At 37.8% G+C, this 21,591-nt stretch overlaps 1 protein-coding gene across 1 annotated transcript in view; it reads left to right on the plus strand.

Annotated features, from left to right (window-relative positions):
- USH2A (usherin) overlaps window positions 1-21,591 on the plus strand; it is an 815,986-nt gene that overhangs the window by 594,973 nt on the left and 199,422 nt on the right. Inside the window, 2 exon segments of the mRNA XM_032639255.1 lie at window positions 7,015-7,236; window positions 18,580-18,803. Of these exon segments, the coding sequence (XP_032495146.1) occupies window positions 7,015-7,236; window positions 18,580-18,803 (446 nt within the window).

The following is a 21,591-nucleotide window of genomic DNA, read 5'->3' on the forward strand; positions in this document are numbered from 1 at the left end:
TATGGACACCTAGGATCTTTACCTGTCACCTTTCTCGATCCTAGCACAAAGTGTCAGATCTCCAACGAAGAAATCAATCTACTTTTGTTCTATTCCAAATGGAATTCAACTTTTTTTTCCCCCAAAACTGAAATAAGTCATGGAAGCTCAAAGGTCGTTTATTGATATTATACAAAACTTTTTAATAAGTAACTTTTAAAACAAGAGTTTTTAAAACCTCCATGATCTGTATATTAACACATGCTCATTCAGACCTCAAGCATTTTATTTTTTTATTATATATTTTTAATTAATTAATTTATTTATTTACTTTTACATCTTTATTGGAGTATAATTGGTTGACAATGGTGTGTTAGTTTCTGCTTTATAACAAAGTGAATCAGTTATACATATACATATGTTCCCATATCTCTTCCCTCTTGCGTTTCCCTCCCTCCCACCCTCCCTATCCCACCCCTCTAGGTGGTCACCAAGCACCGAGCTGATCTCCCTGTGCTATGCGGCTGCTTCCCACTAGCTATCTACCTTACGTTTGGTAGTGTATATATGTCCATGCCTCTCTCTCACTTTGTCACAGCTTACCCTTCCCCCTCCCCATATCCTCAAGTCCATTCTCTAGTAGGTCTGTGTCTTTATTCCTGTCTTACCCCTAGGTTCTTCATGACATTTTTTTTTCTTAAATTCCATATACATGTGTTAGCATACGGTATTTGTCTTTCTCTTTCTGACTTACTTCACTCTGTATGACAGACTCTAGCTCTATCCACCTCATTACAAATAGCTCAATTTCGTTTCTTTTTACGGCTGAGTAATATTCCATTGTATATATGTGCCACATCTTCTTTATCCATTCATCGGATGATGGACACTTAGGTTGTTTCCATCTCCGGGCTATTGTAAATAGAGCTGCAATGAACATTTTGGTACATGACTCTTTGAATTATGGTTTTCTCAGGGTTGGGTCTTCGTTGCTGTGCACGTGCTTTCTCTAGTTGTGGAGAGCGGGGTCCACTCTTCATTGTGGTGGCTTCTCTTGTTGCAGAGCAGAGGCTCTAGGCACGCAGGCTTCAGTAGTTGTGGCTCATGGGCTTAGTTGCTCCATGGCATGTGGGATCTTCCCGGACCAGGGATCGAACCCGTGTTCCCTGCATTGGCAGGCGGATTCTTAACCACTGCACCACAAGGGAAGCCCTCAGACCTCAAGCATTTTAATATCCACCAATCTGTTGAGCATGGCCCACATTTGGGTCTTTTAAGTGGTTAATTTTTCACAGGATTAGCATGCCTACCTTGATGTCAAAAGGAGAAAATGCAATCTTACTGGATAATCAAAGAATCTCAATATATCAGTACCGAAAAGAAGAGATTATATTGTGACCTCTATTTTCAGCCAATGGTCTTTATTAACTGGTTTAACACTGTTTACATTAAGAAAGAAAGCGTATTAACCCCAAACCATCTTATATTTCAATGTAATTAAAATTCAGTCAGTAGTCTGCCAGTTCAAGGCTGAGACAGGTATAGGCATTTTGATATTTCTAGACAGGTCTGAAATATTGGTGAATAATATTTACTTCATTTTGTTGGATAATATTGACTTCATTTTTTCTCACAACTTTCCTCCATAGAACCCCTATAACAAAGAACAGTAGAGGAAAGAATGCTCTTTCCACTCCCCTTTTTTTATAAATGTGCTAATGACCTCAAGCTAAATGTTAATGCAGGTCATTCTTTGATAAGAATAACAATTAACTGTTAAGACTGCATGGTAGCTTTTAGAGAGAAAACATTTTCAAGCCTGTCGTGAAATAGATTCATTTTGAGAGGTTAATGAGAAGGTGACTGATCCTTGTATCTTATGTCTAATAGCCCTTTTTTGAGGGAGGGAAAATCAGTTTTACTTCTCATTGATATAATCCACACCTCTTGTTATGAAGCCTTCTGTCAGTAACTGAATAACATTCTGAGGGATTCCAGAAAATTTGACTAAAATATCCAATCGATATTTGTTATACTCAAAAGTGGAGGTTTTTTTTCTTTAAAAAGCGTTGGTTTTCCCCAGTATAGGTGTGTACACTGTTCCTCTAAGCCCACCATTGTCCTAAGTGATGTTTAATTAACTGGTGCTGCCCCTGGACCTTGTGACACATTATGTTAAAGAAAGTTTGCCAACAAGGGACACTGAGTTCCTTAGCCGTAAAGATTTAAGAAATGGGAACTACATTGCAGACCAGACAGAAGAAACCTCTCACCCAGAGAAATGTAACAAACACAGCAACTGCACTGTTCACAGTAAGATCATTTCTCCATTTCTCTAGGTACCTCATGTAAGTAGAATCATATAATATTGGTCCTTTTATGACTGCCTTATTTCACTTAACATAATGTTTCCAAGGCTCATACATGTTGTAGCATGTGTCAGAACTTCCCTCCTATTTCAGGTTGAATAATATTCCATTTGTGTGTATATACAACGTTTTGTTTATCTGTTCATCTGTTGATGGGTATTTGGGTTGTTTCCACCTTTTGGCTATTGTGAATAAGGCTGCTATAAGCATTGGTGTACAATTATCCGTTCGAGTCCTTGCTTTCAATATTTTTGGCTATATACCCAGAAGTGGAATTCCTATATCATATGGTAATTCTATGTTTAATTTTTTGAGGAACTGCCATAGTGTTTTCCACAGCAACTGCACCAACAGCAATGCACAGGGTTTGAATTTCTCCACTTTCTTGCTAACTCTTGTTATTTTTTGTTTTGTTTCTTAGAATAATCATAACTGGGTGTGAAGTGGTATCTCATTGTGGTTTTGATACACATTTCCCTAATAATTAATAATATTGAGCTTATTTGTGCTTATTGGTCATGTTCTTTAGAGAAATGTTTATATGTATCCTTTGCCCATTTTTTAATTGGATTGTTTGTGTTTGCGTTATTGAGTTGTAGAAGTTCTTTATATAGTCTGGATATTAATCCATTTTTAAATATGTGATTTGCAAATATTTTCTCCTGTGGGTCACAGTTTTAATCAGTTGATAGTGTCTTTAGATGCACAACACATTTTAATTTTGATAAAGTCCAAATCATCTATTTTTCTTATTGTTGCCTGTGCTTCTGGTGTCATATTCAAGAAATCATTGCCAAATTCAATGTCATTAAACTTTTCTCCTATGTTTTCTTCTAAAAAATTTATAGTTTCAGCTTTTATATTTAGGTCTTGGATCTCTTTTTATTTAAATTTTGTATATGGTGTAAGGTATGGGTTCAACTTCATTCTTTCCATTTGGATATCCAGGTTTTCCAAATAATTTGGTCCTTTCCCTATTGAATGGTCTTGACATCCTTGTTGAAAATCATTTGATTATACACCCGAGGTTTTACTTCTGAGCTCTCTGTTCTATTCCATTGGTCTGTATGTCTGTCTTCGTACTAGGATCACACTGTTTTGATTCCTGTAGCTTTATAAGTTTTTCTTTTTTTAACCTCTTTATTGGAGTATAATTTCTTTACAATGGTGTGTTAGTTTCTGCTTTATAACAAAGTGAATCAGCTCTACATAGATCTATATCCCCATATCTCCTCCCTCTTGCATCTCCCTCCCACCCTCCCTATCCCACCCCTCTAGGTGGTCACAAAGTACTGAGCTGATCTCCCTGTGCTATGCAGCTGCTTCCCACTAGCTATCTATTTTACATTTGGTAGTATACATAAGTCCATATAATAAGTTTTGAAATCAGGAAGTGTGAGACCTCCAACTTTGTTCTTTTTTGAGATTGTTTTGCTAGTTGAGGTACCTGGAGATTCCATTTGAATACTAGGATGGATTTTTCTGTTTCTGCAAGAAGTATTGTTGGGATTTTGATAGCAATTGCATTGAATCTCTATGAGGCAGGAGACAGATGGGCCCCAGGCTGAACAGTTTCTCCCCTGTGGACAGAAACTCCATAATAGCAGGAACTCCATAAAGGCAGGATGGAGAAGGCTGGGCCCCACCCAGAAAAGATATAAAAGACCACATATTCCTCATTCTTGAAGTAAAGGAGACCTCCCCAACTACACATGTGCAGAAAGGCTCCTTGGAGGTCAAAAGAAGGGGGAGCCACCCCATAGTAAGTGATGTCAACTACCCATAAGCCTCTTCACTAGAATCCATCTTGGCTAGGAGATGCTCACGCACACGTGAGAGGACCCCGAGATAAACCATATATGGACTCAGAACCAGGCAAAGCAAGATGAGTGGCCAAAGGAAGCCTGGAAGAAATGCCCCATAAAAGTGATTCCAACTACCATGAGGGTGAGACTCTCTCTCTCTCTCTCTGAGCCCTCGCATGTGTCTATCCACACATACTGTACTCGTTTTCCTCCTAATAAAGCCTTTACTTGCTTCACTACTTTCCGTCTCTATGTGGAAATTCATTTCGACACAGCTGACGGGCCAGGGCCTTGTCACTGGCCACTGGTCTAGTGGCTAGGATTCAGTGCTCTCACTGCTGTTGACCAACCTCAGTCTCTGGCCAGGAACTGAAATCCTGCTTCAAGCTGCTGAGTAGTATTGACATCTTAACAATATTAAGTCTTCTAATCCTTGAATATGGAATGCTCTTCTATTTATTTGACTCTTCTTTAATTTCTTTCAGCAGTTTATAGTTTTCACTGTACATTTTCTTCACCTCCTTGATTAAGTTTATTCCTAAGTATTTTTACACTATTGTAAATGGAATTGTTTTTTAAATTTCCTTTTCTGATTTTTCATTTTTGTTTTTTATAGTGTATGAAAACACAAGTGATTTTTGTATGTTGATTTTGTATCCTGCAACTCTGCTGAATTCTCTTATTAGTTCAAATGGGGTTTTGGGTGTGGAATCTTTAGGGTTTTATACACATGAAGTTATATTGTCTGTGAACAGAGATAATTTTACTACTTCCTTTCCAATATGGTTGCCTTTTATTTCTTTTTCTTGCCAAATTTCTCTGGTTATACTTTCAATATTATGTTGAGTAGAAGTGGTTAAAGTCAGCATCCTTGTCTTCTTCCTGATCTTAGAAAAAGAGCTTTCTTGAGTATAACATTGAGTATAATGTTAGTTGTGGGTTTTTCTCATATGCTCTTTATTATGTTGAGGTATTTTCTTCTACTTCCAGTTTGTTACATGTTTTTATAATAGAAAAGTGTTGAATTTTGTCAAATGCTTTCTCTGCACCGGTTGAGACAACCATGTGTTTTCCTTCATTCATTCTGTTAATGTGGTGTATTACATTGATTGATTTTTGTATGTTGAATTATCCTTGCATTCCAGGAATAAATCCCACTTGGTTATGTTTCCCACTCGGTATCATTTTAATGTGCTAATGAATTGAATTCAGTTTGTTAGTATTTTGTTGAGAATTTTTGCATCAATATTTATAAGAGATATTGGTCTGTTGTTTGCTTTCCTTGATGTGTCTGGTTTTGTTATCAGACTCATATATTTGTTATTCTGGCCTCATATATTGACTTAAGAAGTATTTCTTCCTCTTCAGTTTTTTGAAAGAATTTGAGGAGGATTGATGTTAACTTTTCTTTAAATGTTTGGTAGAATTCACCAGTGAAGCCGTCTGGTCCAGGACTTTTCTTTGCTAGGAGGTTTTGATTAGTGATTCAATTCTGTTACTAGTCATAGGTCTATTCAGATTTTCTATGTCTTCATGATTTAGTCTTGGTAGGTTATAGTAATTTGTCCATTTCACCTAGTGGGATGGGTTTTTGACCAATGAATTTTGGATAAGAAAGACCTCAGGGATAACTGCTAAGAGTTCTTGCCCTACTTTTGTACTCTTTCTATATCTATCTGTAGTTAAATATTGTCCCATATTTTAAATATCATTTTGGTTAGCAGTTCATCTGGCTTTTACTAACCAAGTTTTGGCATATCCTGTCTTCACAAGAGGATGAGCTAATTGACAGAGATCAGGGAGTCCAGGACTATAAATCGCTGAGGCAATCCTAAATTCTTCAGGGAACTTGTGCCTTTTCCTAAGAAGGTTTGGCAAGTCATTAACTAGATTATGTAAATCTTATCTGGGCAGTGGTTTAAAGCTATAAAACTTGCCAGGTTGGCCATCATATTCACATACCTCATAAGATTTAATGAAGGGATAGTGTCCAGGGAGAAAGATATGTTTAAGAAGGGGCAGTGGAGGAAATAGAAGAGGGTCTCTTGAAGGTGTAAGAAGAAGAAGAGTAGTAAGGCAATGGGAGGAGGAGGTCAAGGTTCCAGGGGCAAGGAAGACGTTGGTCATGAGATAGACAGGAAAGATGAAGTTTGATTTTTACATCTTCCAAGTTCTTATTAGTCCTTTCTAAGATATCCTTAATAAAAGCAATTAAAATTTTTTTTGTCTTTTAGAAGCCACTTCATACAAAAAAAAATGACTACTGATATTTAGAATATTTGAACCCTTTGATCCCAAGGCACTAGGCAAAAATTATTCTATTCTTGTCTCAAGTTTCTCAGAATATCATATAAAGGGGAAATGTGGGTGGAACTACATCAGTGAAATGCAGTGTCTGCCATAGCTCAGCAAAATACTAGTATGCAGATATGAATACAGTATTTTTACCTCCTTTCATTTAATTAACCTTTCCATTGGAAATCTTTCGTTTGGTTAAATAAATGTAGTTTGGTTAAAGAAATTATAATCAAAAGCAATACAGATTTATCAAGAATTGATTTCTGAGTCCATCCCACTTTCCAAAAATATATATATACATATATATATACTAAGTAGATAGAAAAGTAATTGTAGACAAACTTTTTTTGTTGCCTCTAAGTTGGCATAGACCCATGTTTATACACGTGTTTATACAACTTCAGTGCAAACATTTTGAAGTGGTATTGAGATTTTGCAACTCCAGTATGACGATACCCTGTCAACCAGTTGGCATCTGCAAGATCATTGTGATAAAATTTAGTCGTGAGTCAAAGCATATTTTTTTAACTCATGCAATGATGGTTATTGTGCTAAATTGACAGGTGAAGTATGCTGTCCAGATGAACAGCACAATCGGGTTTCCACTGGCCTCGGTGACTCCTGCTGTGGCAGACTGCCATACTCCACCTCCGGAAACCAGATTTGCTGTGCTGGGAGGCTCCATGATGGCCATGGCCAGCAGTGCTGTGGTGGACAGATTGTGAGCAAAGATTTCGAGTGCTGCGGGGGAGAGGAACAGGGTGTGGTGTACAGCCGCCTTCCAGGTAAGGGAGCCTCATCTACCTTTCAGTAGAGGGAGAATCTCAGAAACAGAGAGGTTGAGAAATTTGCCCTAGATATAAAACACATAAGTAGTGAAAGCTCACGTTAGTTACATCTAATGTGGCAAATAGCTACACATTGTCTAACAAAGAAAAATGTAACCTCATGTTTTTTATGTGCATGTGATGCGTTTCATAAAAGCAGACCAAAACTCTTTCTTCTTGAAAAGTGCCATGTCCACCAAAAAAAAGCAAACAAACAAACACATGAATGCATTGGTTCTGGACCAAGAGAATAATTCATAGCAATACTGAGAGTATACAAATTATTATTGATGATGTTGTACCATAATTCTTTTACTCCTTTATTTTTCTATAGCTATTAAATTAGCATTAATAGCAATCATTATCATTAACTGATACTATCTAGGAGGTACTATGCCCAATGTTGTATACATTATTCCCTCAATCTGCACAAAATAGGTACTATTATTATTCACATATTTAAAATGAGGAAGCTGAGGCACAGAGATTAGACACATGCTGAAGATCACACAGTCAGATCTAGATTTGGGGGTGCCAAAATTTATAAAATTTGGGAGACGCTTTTTAAGAAAATAAAAGCAAATGATGAAGACAAGATAAAATATAAATATTTATTTATAAGGGGAAAAGAAATGACAAGAATTATACATGTAAAAAGATAAACCTGGCAGATTCCACTAACATAAAAATAGTATATTTGGATTATATAATTTCTGACATAGCTCTGTATTTTTTTCCCTGACATGTTTAACTGACACCCTTGGTCACCTCTTCATACAGCCATGGCTTTGTACTATAATTATCTGTAGCGAGAATAGAAAGATAATTCATTCTTTCCTGTCACATAGTTAATCAAAAATTTTGTTTAATTATTTAAAGTTTAGAAAAGTGACTTTACACTTCACAACTCATTATTGTAATGTTATGGAAATGTAGGTTATTTTCAAATTTGGAGAAAAATCTACAAAGGGTTTTTTAAGATTTTAGGGCATTTTTTTTTTTTTTTTTTTTTTTTTTTGTACACGGGCCTCTCACTGTTGTGGCCTCTCCCATTGCGGAGCACAGGCTCCGGACGCGCAGGCTCAGCAGCCATGGCTCACGGGCCCAGCCGCTCTGTGGCATGTGGGATCTTCCCAGACCGGGGCACGAACCCCCGTCCCCTGCATCGGCAGGCGGACTCTCAACCACTGCGCCACCAGGGAAGCCCCGATTTTAGGGCATTTTAAGTTTTCTTGTCTTAAGGTGATTTGCAGTGACTTGTCTTAAATATTTGTTGAATTGACAGCATCGTTACCAGTTTCCATGGATATCCTTATTGTATGACTGAATTTAAGTTGTATTTTATCATAGATGCCACTATTTTATCTACAAATCAGTAAGAAGTTTAGATTTTTCCAATATGAGTTACTTCTTTTCAGAATTTATCAAAGTAATCATATTGCTTATGTATTGCTTCAATCCTAGATCCATCATTTTCTTTGAATAGTTTCCTACTTTGAGTATGATTTGAAATTTATTTTGTTACAATTCTCTTCTTGATGTCAGAATATTTCAGTTGATTTCATTTTTCATTTTTGCAGCTTTTATTTCATATTATATTAATTTTTCTATCTGATCTTTTTCTTTAAACCTTCCCTTTATATGCATACAAATTAAGAGTCTGTAATTTCTCACATTTCTTATCTTTCCAAATTGCAGTGAAAATGACATATTTAAGCCTTAACAACTTTTTTATGAAAGTAGCTGAAATCATATAAATTTAGCTACTGAACCCAAACTAAATATTCCCCAGACTCAACCTCCCCTTAGTTTGAGTCCATAAATGTCCATGGTTACCCTAATCTCAATCAATATGAGGACATGTATGACAGAGGACAAGTTAAAAGGGCAAGAGATAGTGGCCATAACAAATTGTAGTTAAATATTATACATTCACAAATTTTATAAAAATATATCTATGCTTGCCTTGGAAGGGGCTCATGCAAGCAAAGGGCCTTGAAGGTCAATTTTCCTGAACTTCAAGATAAACCTACCCCTGCAACTAGTATGCATTGGAATTCCAGTCCCTCCAAGTTAAGATTTCAGGACATCATAATATCTTTTATTTTTTTCATCATAATATCTTGATGGAGATAAACTATGAACTCTCTGCTGTCTTTCTTTAATCTCTTCTCTTTTTAAAAACCATCAGAGTTATCCATAATACAAGTAACAATTAGTTAAATTATTATAGTGTTATTGTTAAATACCATGTTCTTGTACACATTCTCTTCTGTGTAAAATTCTGATGGGGAATTCCCTGGAGGTCCAGTGGTTAGGACTCCGTGCTTTCACTGCCGAGGGCGCGGGTTCAATCCCTGGTTGGGGAACTAAGATCCCGCAAGACACACAGCGTGGCCAAAAATAAAATAAAGTAAGTTCTGATGAGAACCATTAAGAAGAGCACTTCAATAATGAAACTAAATAATCAAAACATATTAAAAGTATCAATCCTGGATGTACCAGAATCTTGTGCCTCAATAAGGATACTAGACTTCTCAGTATTTTGATAGCCCTTAAATAAGTAAGAAATGCCAAATTAAGTTATTCATAACTAAATTTCAATCCTCCCAGTGTGACAAAAATTCATCTCCTTCTTTGAGTCAAAAAAAAAAAAAAAGGGCTTCCCTGGTGGCGCAGTGGTTGAGAGTCCGCCTGCCGATGCAGGGGACACGGGTTCGTGCCCCGGTCCGGGAAGATCCCACATGCCGCGGAGCGGCTGGGCCCGTGAGCCATGGCCGCTGAGCCTGCGCGTCCGGAGCCTGTCCTCCGCAACGGGAGAGGCCACAACAGTGAGAGGCCCGCGTAACGCATAAAAAAAAAAAAAAAAAAAAAAAAAAAAAAAAAAAAAAACCTGATTTCTAGTTTCTTATTTTATCTTTGTACGACCATCAAGTGTATTTCCAAGGCATTTACTATTCTGTGAAGCTATAAATCACTTCTCTGGATCCACACTGTATCCATCTTATGCCTTTTTTCATCCAACCCAGTAGGACATATTTAAAGGAAGATTTTAATGTATATACTGTCAAAGTGGTTGATAGTCCCATGTCATTATATTGATCTCCATCAACTGTCCAGAAAATAGTAAGAGTGGCTAGTTGTCCTATATACCACAGAATTAGATTCCAATTATGACATTTTCATTGACCTAAGGAATTTAAGGATTATCTCCAAGAAATGGCACAGGGCACCTGGATCTGTACTATAAGGTAACAAGAAAGTTGAGTTTGCCAGGTAAGACCAAAAAAACAAAAACAAACAGCAAAAACCAAGATCTCCTTAAAAAATGAATGATGTATTAAATCATATAATACACAAGTGTCAGGTATAGACACAGAAGTCATTTCAGAAATATCCACTATGGATTGTAGACGTAAAAGGTTAGCATTCTAAAGATAACTAAAGTCCAGTCAAGAAGTCCAGCTCAGTGTTTTCTGGACACTGCTTATTGGCTAGAAGATGTATACGAGCAGCAGGAGACGTAGGCAACATTCCACGTTCACTATTTGCCAAGCTGAGTTCTGGGTGCTTCACACACATTAACGCATTTAAACCTCACCGCAACCCTATGAGGTAGGTACTATTATTATCTCCATTTTACAGATGAGGAAACAGAAGTACAGAAGTTAAAAACTTTTTCCAGATCACATATCTAGTAAGTGGCTGTTTTACTTCAGGTAACACTGTTACTGTAAGTGAACCTCAAAATATATAAAGGCTCAAAGATAATAGAGGTTCATTTCTTTCCCATATAATAGTATTGTGGTGTGAACATATCTTCAGGGTGAGATCTCTTTCCCACAGTCATTCTGGCTGTTGGAAGCGCTGTCATTTTCAACAGGTAGCTTCTTGGGTCACCTGGGAGTTGTCTGCAGTCAGAAGAAGAAAAGAGTATGAAATAACAGGTGTGGGTTTTTTGTTGTTGTTGTTGTTGTTTTGGGCCAGGCTAGAAATAGAAGATAGTTTTATTAACATTCCATTGACTGGAACTCAGCTATCTATCGATACCTAAATACAAGGGAGTCTGGGAGATCTGCCCATGAATTTCTTGCCACTGTGACTAAAAAGAGTTTCTAACTCCATTCATAGAGTCCATGCTCTTAACCTTCCTGAGCATTCTGATACCTGAACAAGCAGTGGATACTCTCCAACCCAAACCATATCAATGTTTATCAAGTCTGATGAACAGGCCCAGTGTAACTACCAAGTTGCCAACACTTTCTGATGACCAGAAAAAGAATGAGACGTTGACTACACACCACAAGTGTGCCCAAGTTAGAAGAAAAGGTGCTGTGTATGTGTGCTAAGCTCTAAGGCAGTGACTTTTAAAGTATGTCTTGGGGATTTCTGAGGGTCTCTAAGACCTCTGGTGGTGTCTGTGACATCAAAACTATTTTCACAATAATACTAAACTATTATACACCTTTTTCACTGTCATTCTCTCATAAGTATACAGAGGAGTTTTCCAGAGGTTACATGACATGTAAAATTGCAACAGATTTTTTTTTAATTGAAGTATAGTTGATGTACAATATTGTATAAGTTACAGGTGTACAAAATCACGATCCACAATTTTTACAGGTTGTATTCCATTTATAGTTATTATAAAATATTGGCTATATTACCTGTGCTGTAAAATCTATCCTTGTAGCTTATTTATTTTATATATAATAGTTTGTACCTCTTAATCCCCTACCCCTACCTCACTCCTCCTCCCTTCCCTTTCCCCACTGGTAACCACTAATTTGTTCTCTATATCTGTGAGTCTGCTTCTTTCTTGTTGTATATTCACAAGTTTGTTGTATTCTTTTAGATTCCACATATAAATGGTAACATACAATATTTGTCTTTCTCTGTCTGATTTTTTTAGCTTAGCATAATGCCCTCCAAGTCCATCCGTGTTGCTGCAAATGGCAAAATTTTCGTTCTTTTTTATGGCTGTGTAGTATTCCATTGTGTATCTGTACCACATTTTCTTTATCCATTCATCTGTTGATGGGCATTTAGGTTGCTTCCATGATATTGCAATAGTTGAATGCAGAAGCAGGTAGGAGAATTCAGTTACTTTTATTAAGCTAGACATTAAAGAGGCTTGCAAAAATATAAGCAATATCATTCTTCTCACTAATTTTTCTCAGTTTGGAAATACGTTTATTTTTTCATAAATATTTATGTTAGCATGTTATATATTTATCATTATTTTAAATGAATTAATGAATATCTATTCAAACGTTTCAGTTTTAGGCTCTAACCCAGTAAATATCAACAAATCTTACCCATATAAACAAAAGCTATTTGGGGTCCTCAATTATTTGTGAAAGTATAAAAGGGTCCTGGCACCAAACTTTGAGAACCACTGCTTTAAGGCTTAGTAAGCAGGTCTGCTAGAAATTCATGGCCATTAGTTAGTTATCCTGTACTATGACTAACCAGTTGACTACCTCTTTCTCCTTTAGATGTGTTAGCTAAAAACAGGTCCATTCAAGACAGAACCATGGTCATGGAGTAGTGGAGATGCAAAAGTGCTGCCCCCCCACCCCAACACCGTAATGAGTCAGAGTTTGAAAACAGCAGTAAGCTGTCTCATTTTAGCATTGTTGCTCATCTGTTGCTTTTTTTAAGTCAATTGCCATATTCCTTCATTCAATAAACATGTACCATGTAGTGACTATATTCGAAATATCATTCTTAGTGCTTTGTGAGTGTAAGAATGGCTAAGATTCCATTTTTATCCTTAAGGACTTGCAATCTAATCAAGGAGAAAAGTGCCTGTAAGGTTAAACACAGGCATAAGAGAGGAATGAATACAAGCGTAATCTTAAGACTGAGTGATCACTCCAGCCAAGATGATGAAGAAAGCTAAACCACTGATCGGAACCGCAAACAACGAGTAGGATTTTGAGACACGTGGATGGAAGAAGGACGTTTCAGCTAAAGGGCATGGCTTGAGCTGAAGTGTGAAATTAGCAGCCTGCAAAGCATGTCTAGGTAGGAGTGAGCAATTGGGTTGATTGGAGGAAGATGCCGTGTGTAAGGAAACAGAGGGAGATAAAGCCGAAAAGCCGAAAGGATTTGAACATTATTTGGTACTCAGGCAAGAGTCAATGCGATGATGAGAACTGTGATTTAAGGAGATAAATTAGATTTGGGTGGCAGAATGGATGTGAAGGAGAAGGAAAGATAAGTCAGTTAAAACTCTTGCCAAGGGTCTCCCTGGTGGCGCAGTGGTTGAGAGTCCGCCTGCCGATGCAGGGGACACAGGTTCGTGCCCCGGTCCGGGAAGTTCCCACATGCCGCGGAGAGGCTGGGCCCGTGAGCCATGGCCGCTGAGCCTGCGCGTCCGGAGCCTGTGCAAAAAAAAACTCTTACCAAAAGTGCCTGTTCTAAGAAATGGAATAGAGGTCACTGTCCACTAGGACAAAGGCTCTTAATCTTTTGGAGGTCGGACACTCCTGGTAGAATCTTTTGAAAGTTACAAACCCTCACTTCAAATAATAATATGTAGGATACACACAAAAATTTGTTTGCCATTTCATACGCCCTTGAAGTCCGTCCATGGGCCCAAATTTCAGAATCACTGCTGTACTTCAATATGATATACATGCTAGCCAACTGTTTCCTAAGCAAACTGTGCCATTCCTCAATTCCTGTGAATCAAAATTAGCTCCAGAGTTTCCCCTGACCTTCAACAGTTCCACCAACTCTGGTAATCATGGTGGACTGAAAGAATGAGCCTTTTAAAAAGGAAAAAAAAACAATCTCTTTTTAGTCTCTTGACCTCCCTGCAGGTTTCACTGAAAACAGACACGTTCCACATGTCTTTTTCCTCTCTCTGTTGCCGCGCCCTCCTGTCGCCCCTAATGATCGTGACCTTAGTGACCTTCCAGAATATCCATATGGCCCTTTCTTTCCTCGGCCTAGCAATACCGTACCTGCTGCTTGAGGGTTTGGATCTCATAATATTGTTCCTAAGCCTGGCCTCTCTCCCTGCCTGGCATTGTGGACCTGCCACGACACCGGGCTGGCTCGTAAAACATCTCTTTATGTACTTTATTACTTAAACTCTTTTATTTGCCTGCAGGAGCCCTTTAACAAAATCACATTGAATTGACTTTCTCACACCAAATCAAATCTCCCTGGTCCCAGTTCAGTTGTCTTTGTCAATATGTATTTTATAAATGGAGTGAATTAACAGATGCTGTTGGAACAGAAGTGCTGGAGTAGCGTTTATGTTTTTAGTGCTCTCTCTGGGCAGATGAGTTGTGTAGGAGTGTTACACAGGTACGTCGGGATGGAAGTCATGCTCGTCATTTCAGTGGATATGTATTCTTAACCATTTTCTTTGAATATATTTTAAACCCCTTTATTACTCTTTTTATTCGTAGTGTTTGCTTATATGGCTTTATCATTTGTGCCATCAGTCTTAGATTGGACCTGATTTTACCCCTTCATATTAAAAGATGAAACTTACAGCCTCTCTATCAGGCAAAGAGGACAAGATTTTCTGTTAGCCATGAGGAACTAATCATGACATACCTTTGGAACATATTGCTTTATTTCTATTACCTGTGTTCTCCATGCAACCTTGGATATGAAACACTGGGTTGAAACTGTTCTAGAATAAAGTACTGACTTTCCATGTCCTAGACTCTGACATCAGTCGAATGAATGACTACCCCTGTTACATAAGGTGGAATTTGGGGACTTTTGCAGAGAGGAAAATACATCATAGAAATCCATTGTGTAAGATGTGTATTGAAAGATTTCCCAGGAAGATTTCCATATGACATAATGACCTCTTGAAACGTGTAATATATAAATGCTACAAAATACATTGCAATGATCTGGGGAACATTTTTACCCTACCCTGTCTCAGTTTTGTGGTGGTAGCCATAGAGCCAGCTGCTAGTGAAGACAAGATGCATTTCTTTTCTTTCATGCTCTGCCATCAACTTTGTTTGTCCTGAGAATGACTAATCACAAACCTGTTTTTTTTTTTTTTTAATTCTTCTAGGCCTGAAATATAATTCCTTGGCTTAAAATGTGGTCCCCATGGTCAATCCCAGAGTTCCACAATGATTTGTCATATTCTAGACTCTGTTTTTTATGACTGTACTATTTTTAACTCAAAAGCATGATAATTCTTGGATAATTTTTAGAAAAATGGCACACTTGTTTTACAGAATTAACAATTTAGAAATTCATCAGGACTGTATGTTTATAAATGCTCTCCTTTCAGCCATGGACATTAAGTAAGTGTTAGTAACATATTGGAAGTATTCATAATATTATGAGTAAAAAAATGCTTTCCTTCACTCTTTTCTCAGTCTCAATGTGACGAGAGCTATCCATTGGATATATGCACTATTTGGAAAGACAATATAGGCTGTTTGATCTCAGAAATAAATATCTAATAGTTCAGTGCATACTCTACCCCTTTTATAACATCTGCATCTTGTTCAAAGAGAATCTCCACCTTTGTACAAATTTAATGAAGAGCCTCTGGAAGTGTAGATCAATCCATCAATAATACATGACCTGTTTTGTTTTTCTTTGGGCATATTTAAAACTGTGATTTCTGTGTGTCACAGGTCAAAAGTCAAGTGATCCATGTGATAAATTAGTTAGGGTCAAAAGTTATTGCAATGCAGTTTCCGAAGATTGTCTGTCTCTGAATTTGCAGCTCATTCATGCTGAAGTGATGCACTATGGGAATTACTACCAAGCTCTGCTCGGCAACATCTGCTCTCCCTAAGTGAGTTAGTGCACGTCAGACATCTTTATGTCAGAATATTGCAGTGATGGATGCAGTCTTCAGAAAATGCTGCATAAAAATCTGGTGTGCTGTTCTGGCCATTAAGTGAAATTACTATTTAAATTAATGGCACTGTCACAGTTTATCTGTGCAAAGAATGAACGCTGATTAGGGTATTAAGTAATTAGCAATTTATCACGCTGGAACAAGGTTGATAATAATTAAAGAAGTAATGGTTTACCAAAGAAACTAGAAAGGGAGTCACTTCTTGTTATGTGAGTGAAATCTTGGCTTTAAATTTTAATTCAGTGAAACAAAGATGAAGCTCTTTGTGAAAGAAAGCATCCTTTTTTTCTAGTGTAAAAACAGTTCATTATCAAAATTTTAGTTGACCTGTCAAAAGTCCCTCAGAGCGATCAGATGACTGATTAGGAGTTTGGAATTAGGTCAATGTCTGCATTTTGATTTTATACTTAAAGCATGGTGAAACCATAAAGTAATTTGGGAGTAGAGGTGGAGAATGTATTCTGCTCCCTAAAGGGCCAGTTTTCAGATTTTGATTGCTCTTTAAAATAGAAACATGAATTATTTTAAGAAAACTGCTGGAGAAAAAAAAAAAAAATGACAGCAAAGAATCCAAGGTTGTATTTAAATGTTTGATCAGAAAGCAGCAGAAAAAAAAAATGCCCAAACAATATAAAACTTGAAGCTGTGGATTTTTCTTTTTAGTGTATGCGTGTGTGTGTGTGTGTGAATTTTACCCATCATAATCAAGATTCAGACCACAATGATAGCCCTGCTGTGTGTATCTATTTGAAAGAACTTCCCGTGGCAATGTTAATACAACTAAAATTATTAATAAAGCACCAAAGAAAACAGTTTACTTTTAAACCAATTACTTTGAACAGTTATCACCTTTAAACATGATGTCAAAATGCAGTTATGATCAATGTAATCATTAATCATAAATTTAAAAATTTTAATATTGAGAGATATGTTTTTAAAGTGGAAAGATTGGGCTTCCCTGGTGGCGCAGTGGTTGAGAGTCCGCCTGCCGATGCAGGGGACGCGGGTTCGTGCCCCGGTCCGGGAAGATCCCACATGCCGCGGAGCGGCTGGGCCTGTGAGCCATGGCCGCTGAGCCTGCGCGTCCGGAGCCTGTGCTCCGCAACGGGAGAGGCCACAACAGTGAGAGGCCCGCGTACCGCAAAACAACAACAACAACAACAAAAGTAATAATAATAAAGTGGAAAGATCAGTGAGAGTGTTCTTTGGAGTGATGTGTGGATAAACATCTTTCTTAAGGCATGTGCCAAGTCAGTGTCTACTTTCAAGGATTTTTTTTATAAACTGGAAAGCACTTAAAACTCATTGGTCTATTATTAGGAGTGTCTTTCATGATGTAGGTGTTTGTACAGGACCAGGTGGAGCAATTCGGGACCCCAGGGCCCTTTGAAGTTGAGGTTCTTTATGTTATCAGTCAGGACTAATAATAAATAGACAAAATTCTAATTAAAATAAATCATTCATCGCATTGCGCTGCTATATAACTGGATATAAATTCTACTATGATAGCCCTGTGACATGGGGTATAGGCATCTTAATTTCTAGCTTAATCTGACTCTAGTACATTGTTTATTTATTCAGCCTTTTATGTCTATATTTCTGCTGTGTCTCTTCTACGGCAAGATCTAAATGATGTGAACACAAGCAGTTACACTGAATTGGGTGGGAGAAAGGAGGCTGTTTGGTATCTCAGGCACACCTGTCTTTCAGCGAGAAGTGGAGATCAACGATCTTCCCTGCCAGGGCTTTTGGCCACCACCCCAACCTCTTACCCATGTCCAGTGACGGGTCTAGTGCAGCTTGAAGAATGGTGGCCAAATGGCTCACCTGATCCGTGAGTGCACTCAACTGGTTCTGAATACAAATCCATCTCATGACCAAAGAATGGTTACAGTTGCTGCTGGATTCACAAGAATCAAATATCTGTATCTTAGACAAAGGCAGGCAGAAACTTACAAGACGCTTACGCAAAGCCTCCAGTTCTAGGATGGCGCTACCTCTCCACTGTCTAGCCTCTTATCCCAGAGTGCTTGGGTGACCCCTTCTCCCTTGTGAATTTCTAAAGGTTTCTTCTGAGTTCCTGTGGTTTAACTACCCCTTCTTCTGCAACAAGATGTTATCATCACAAAATGGGCAGGCAGTTCTCATGACAGAAGTCAGATCATTTTTTATGGCGCTTAGGAGAAATTTGGCCCCCTGCTGAATGGTTTTAGAACACTTCCTCCTGTGTGTTCTTTACTTAATTAGCGTCTGGTGCTCTTGGTCAGAAGGACCCCTCACTGTACATTTAAATCACCTTGGTAGGGAAATGCTACCTGAGCCCTCATACCGTTTCAGGAACTGCCTGAGTCTGACATTTTTATACCAAACTTTATAGCAGCCTCAGTTTTCTTCTGTTGTTTTATCTCACATTCATACGTAACATTTTATTGTTGCAGGGATGTTCTGCTGTGGGCAGGATTATATGAATATGTCAGATACCACATGCTGCCCTGCTTCCAGTGGAGAGTCTAAAGCACATGTTAAAAAGAATGACCCAGTGCCAGTAAAATGCTGTGAGACTGAACTTATTCCGAAGAGCCAGAAATGCTGTAATGGAGTTGGATATAATCCTTTGAAATATGTTTGCTCTGACAAGATTTCAACTGGAATGATGATGAAGGTAATTGATAGAAAACCTCTCGGGCTGATTTGACAATGGAAAGAGAAATACATTGTTCATAACTATTTTTCTAAAATAGGAATATAAAAACTCCTGTGTGCATTATTCATTTTCACATTACATCCATATTAATACCAAATGAGTTCGCTATGATTGATGTTATTGCAATGAATTCTAAAAGAATTAATAATGATTAGCTGTTCTCAGGAAGCTTTACCAGCACTTCAGATTACTGCAGACAGAAAGTCTGAGCCGGCATGTTGCTGTGGAGGGAGATGAAGGGAAATTCAGCTTTTTTTCTCTAGCCCCCCAACCATAGACCATCGCTTTCCTTTCATAGAGAACTTACATACAGCAGATTCACTTCACTGTGTTTCTGTCATATTCCTTAAGACAGTGCAAGATCAGCAAAAGCCAGCCAACCACAAAAATGAATAGGCCTGTGGGTGCATCATTTATGTTTGTACGTTGAGATGCTCCACATACAGCCATGCCATGTTTGTTAGCATTAAACTTGACCCAGCACTCTAGAAACCTACCAGTTTAAGGAAAGGATTATGGGCATTTCAAAAACAAACACCCTACTATGTTTGGTAGTAATTTGTCACTAAGAGATGGCTAAATATCGGTGCTTTGGTCACAGACGATAGAAGAGCTCTTGCTGAGTGAGGCAACTACACAATCATTGTGTGGACATCATGGTCTGTCGAATGGACCATAAGTCTTGAGATTTTTAAGGCCCCAGCAAGCACTTTGTGGCAAGGAATATTAAGATATGCATAACTGAATCACTTTGCTGTATACCTGAAACTAACACAACATTGTAAATCAACCATACTCCAATAAAATTAAAATTAAAAAAAGAAAGGAAAAACAGATTACACATAAAATTGTTGAAGAGAGTAGGTACTTCATGAAGTGAATAACCATACAAAACACCCAACAAAAATAGTAAGGTTTTGTCTACAAAATTTTTTAAGAATCGATCTGATTTGAACACAACTTCAGTCAGTTCTATGAAAGAAATCTATCCGACACTATGTTCCAAAATTTATTCCAGGCCAGTGTTTTCAGAAGTTTAGACTAGGATATTTTTCTTAAATACTTAGGATTTTTTGGTCTTAAAGAGCTGGTGATGTTGTAAGAACGTGCCTTTAAAAAAGTTTTCTATATAAAAAAACCTCTCCTTAAAGGGGCACTCGTATTTGAAGAATGAAGATAGAAAACCTGTTGGTTTCAGAAATGACACCATCACTCACAACGACGTGTTTCATTATTGCCCACCTCACATTGGATTCCCAGGCATCTCATTTTGGTCAAGAAGAGACAGCTTCCATATTTAAGGAGGATGTTCAGGATATAACCGGGATCTTTTAAGTTGGCTTGAATTGGCTCTGTGAAGGCCGATTAACAGTTGTATTTAACATTCATATTTAAATGATTATGATTAGGAGATTTTCTGAATGCTGAATCACGCAGTGTGTTATAGGTAAAGTTCAATCCATAGATTCCATTTTGTTTCCTGAAGACCTCTTTCCTGGAGTCTTCCAATTCCTGCTCCAATCTGGACTGGGTCACTGTGGGATTTCTGCACAGCTGTCCCAGCCCATCTTCCCTAAGCTGTCAGTTTTGAAGGCATTTCTGCATTTTAAAATTTTCATTGCTATTCTGATTCCTGTTTCTTTGTAGGTAACCATGTTGTTTTTCCTATGACAGTTTTTAAGACATTCTCTTTATTCTGCTTCTCTAAAGTTTCATGGCAATGTGCCTCTATGTAGATGTTATTATCATCAGTATTCTTAATATTCATAATGATAAACTTTTTGTGGACTTTTGCAGGCTGGGGTCTATGGCCTTCAATTCCAGGGACTGTTATATTATTATGTCTTTGATAATTTGCCCCTTCTTTTTTTTTTTTTTTTTTTTTTTTTGGTGGTGTTACTAGAGTGGGATTTTTTTTTTTTAACATCTTTATTGGGGTATAATTGCTTTACAATGGTGTGTTAGTTTCTGCTTTATAACAAAGTGAATCAGTTATACATATACATATGTTCCCATATGTCTTCCCTCTTGCGTCTCCCTCCCTCCCACTCTCCCTATCCCACCCCTCCAGGCTGTCACAAAGCACCGAGCTTATATCCCTGTGCCATGCGGCTGCTTCCCACTAGCTATCTACCTTACTACGTTTGTTAGTGTGTATATGTCCATAACTCTCTCTCTCCCTGTCAAAGCTCACCCTTCCCCGTCTCCATATCCTCAAGTCCGTTCTCCAGTAGGTCTGCGTCTTTATTCCTGTCTTACCCCTAGGTTCTTCATGACATTTTTTTCCCCTTAAATTCCATATATATGTGTTAGCATACGGTATTTGTCTTTTTCTTTCTGACTTACTTCACTCTGTATGACAGACTCTAGGTCTATCCATCTCATTACAAATAGCTCAATTTCGTTTCTTTTTAAGGCTGAGTAATATTCCATTGTATATATGTGCCACATCTGCTTTATCCATTCATCCGATGATGGGCACTTAGGTTGTTTCCATCTCCGGGCTATTGTAAATAGAGCTGCAATGAACATTTTGGTACATGACTCTTTTTGAATTTTGGTTTTCTCAGGGTATATGCCCAGTAGTGGGATTGCTGGGTCATATGGTAATTCTATTTGTAGTTTTTTAAGGAACCTCCATACCGTTCTCCATAGTGGCTGAACCAATTCACATTCCCACCAGCAGTGCAAGAGTGTTCCCTTTTCTCCACACCCTCTCCAGCATTTATTGTTTCTAGATTTTTTG

The sequence above is a fragment of the Phocoena sinus genome, chromosome 1 (assembly GCF_008692025.1).
Source record: "Phocoena sinus isolate mPhoSin1 chromosome 1, mPhoSin1.pri, whole genome shotgun sequence".
Lineage (NCBI taxonomy): Eukaryota > Metazoa > Chordata > Mammalia > Artiodactyla > Phocoenidae > Phocoena > Phocoena sinus.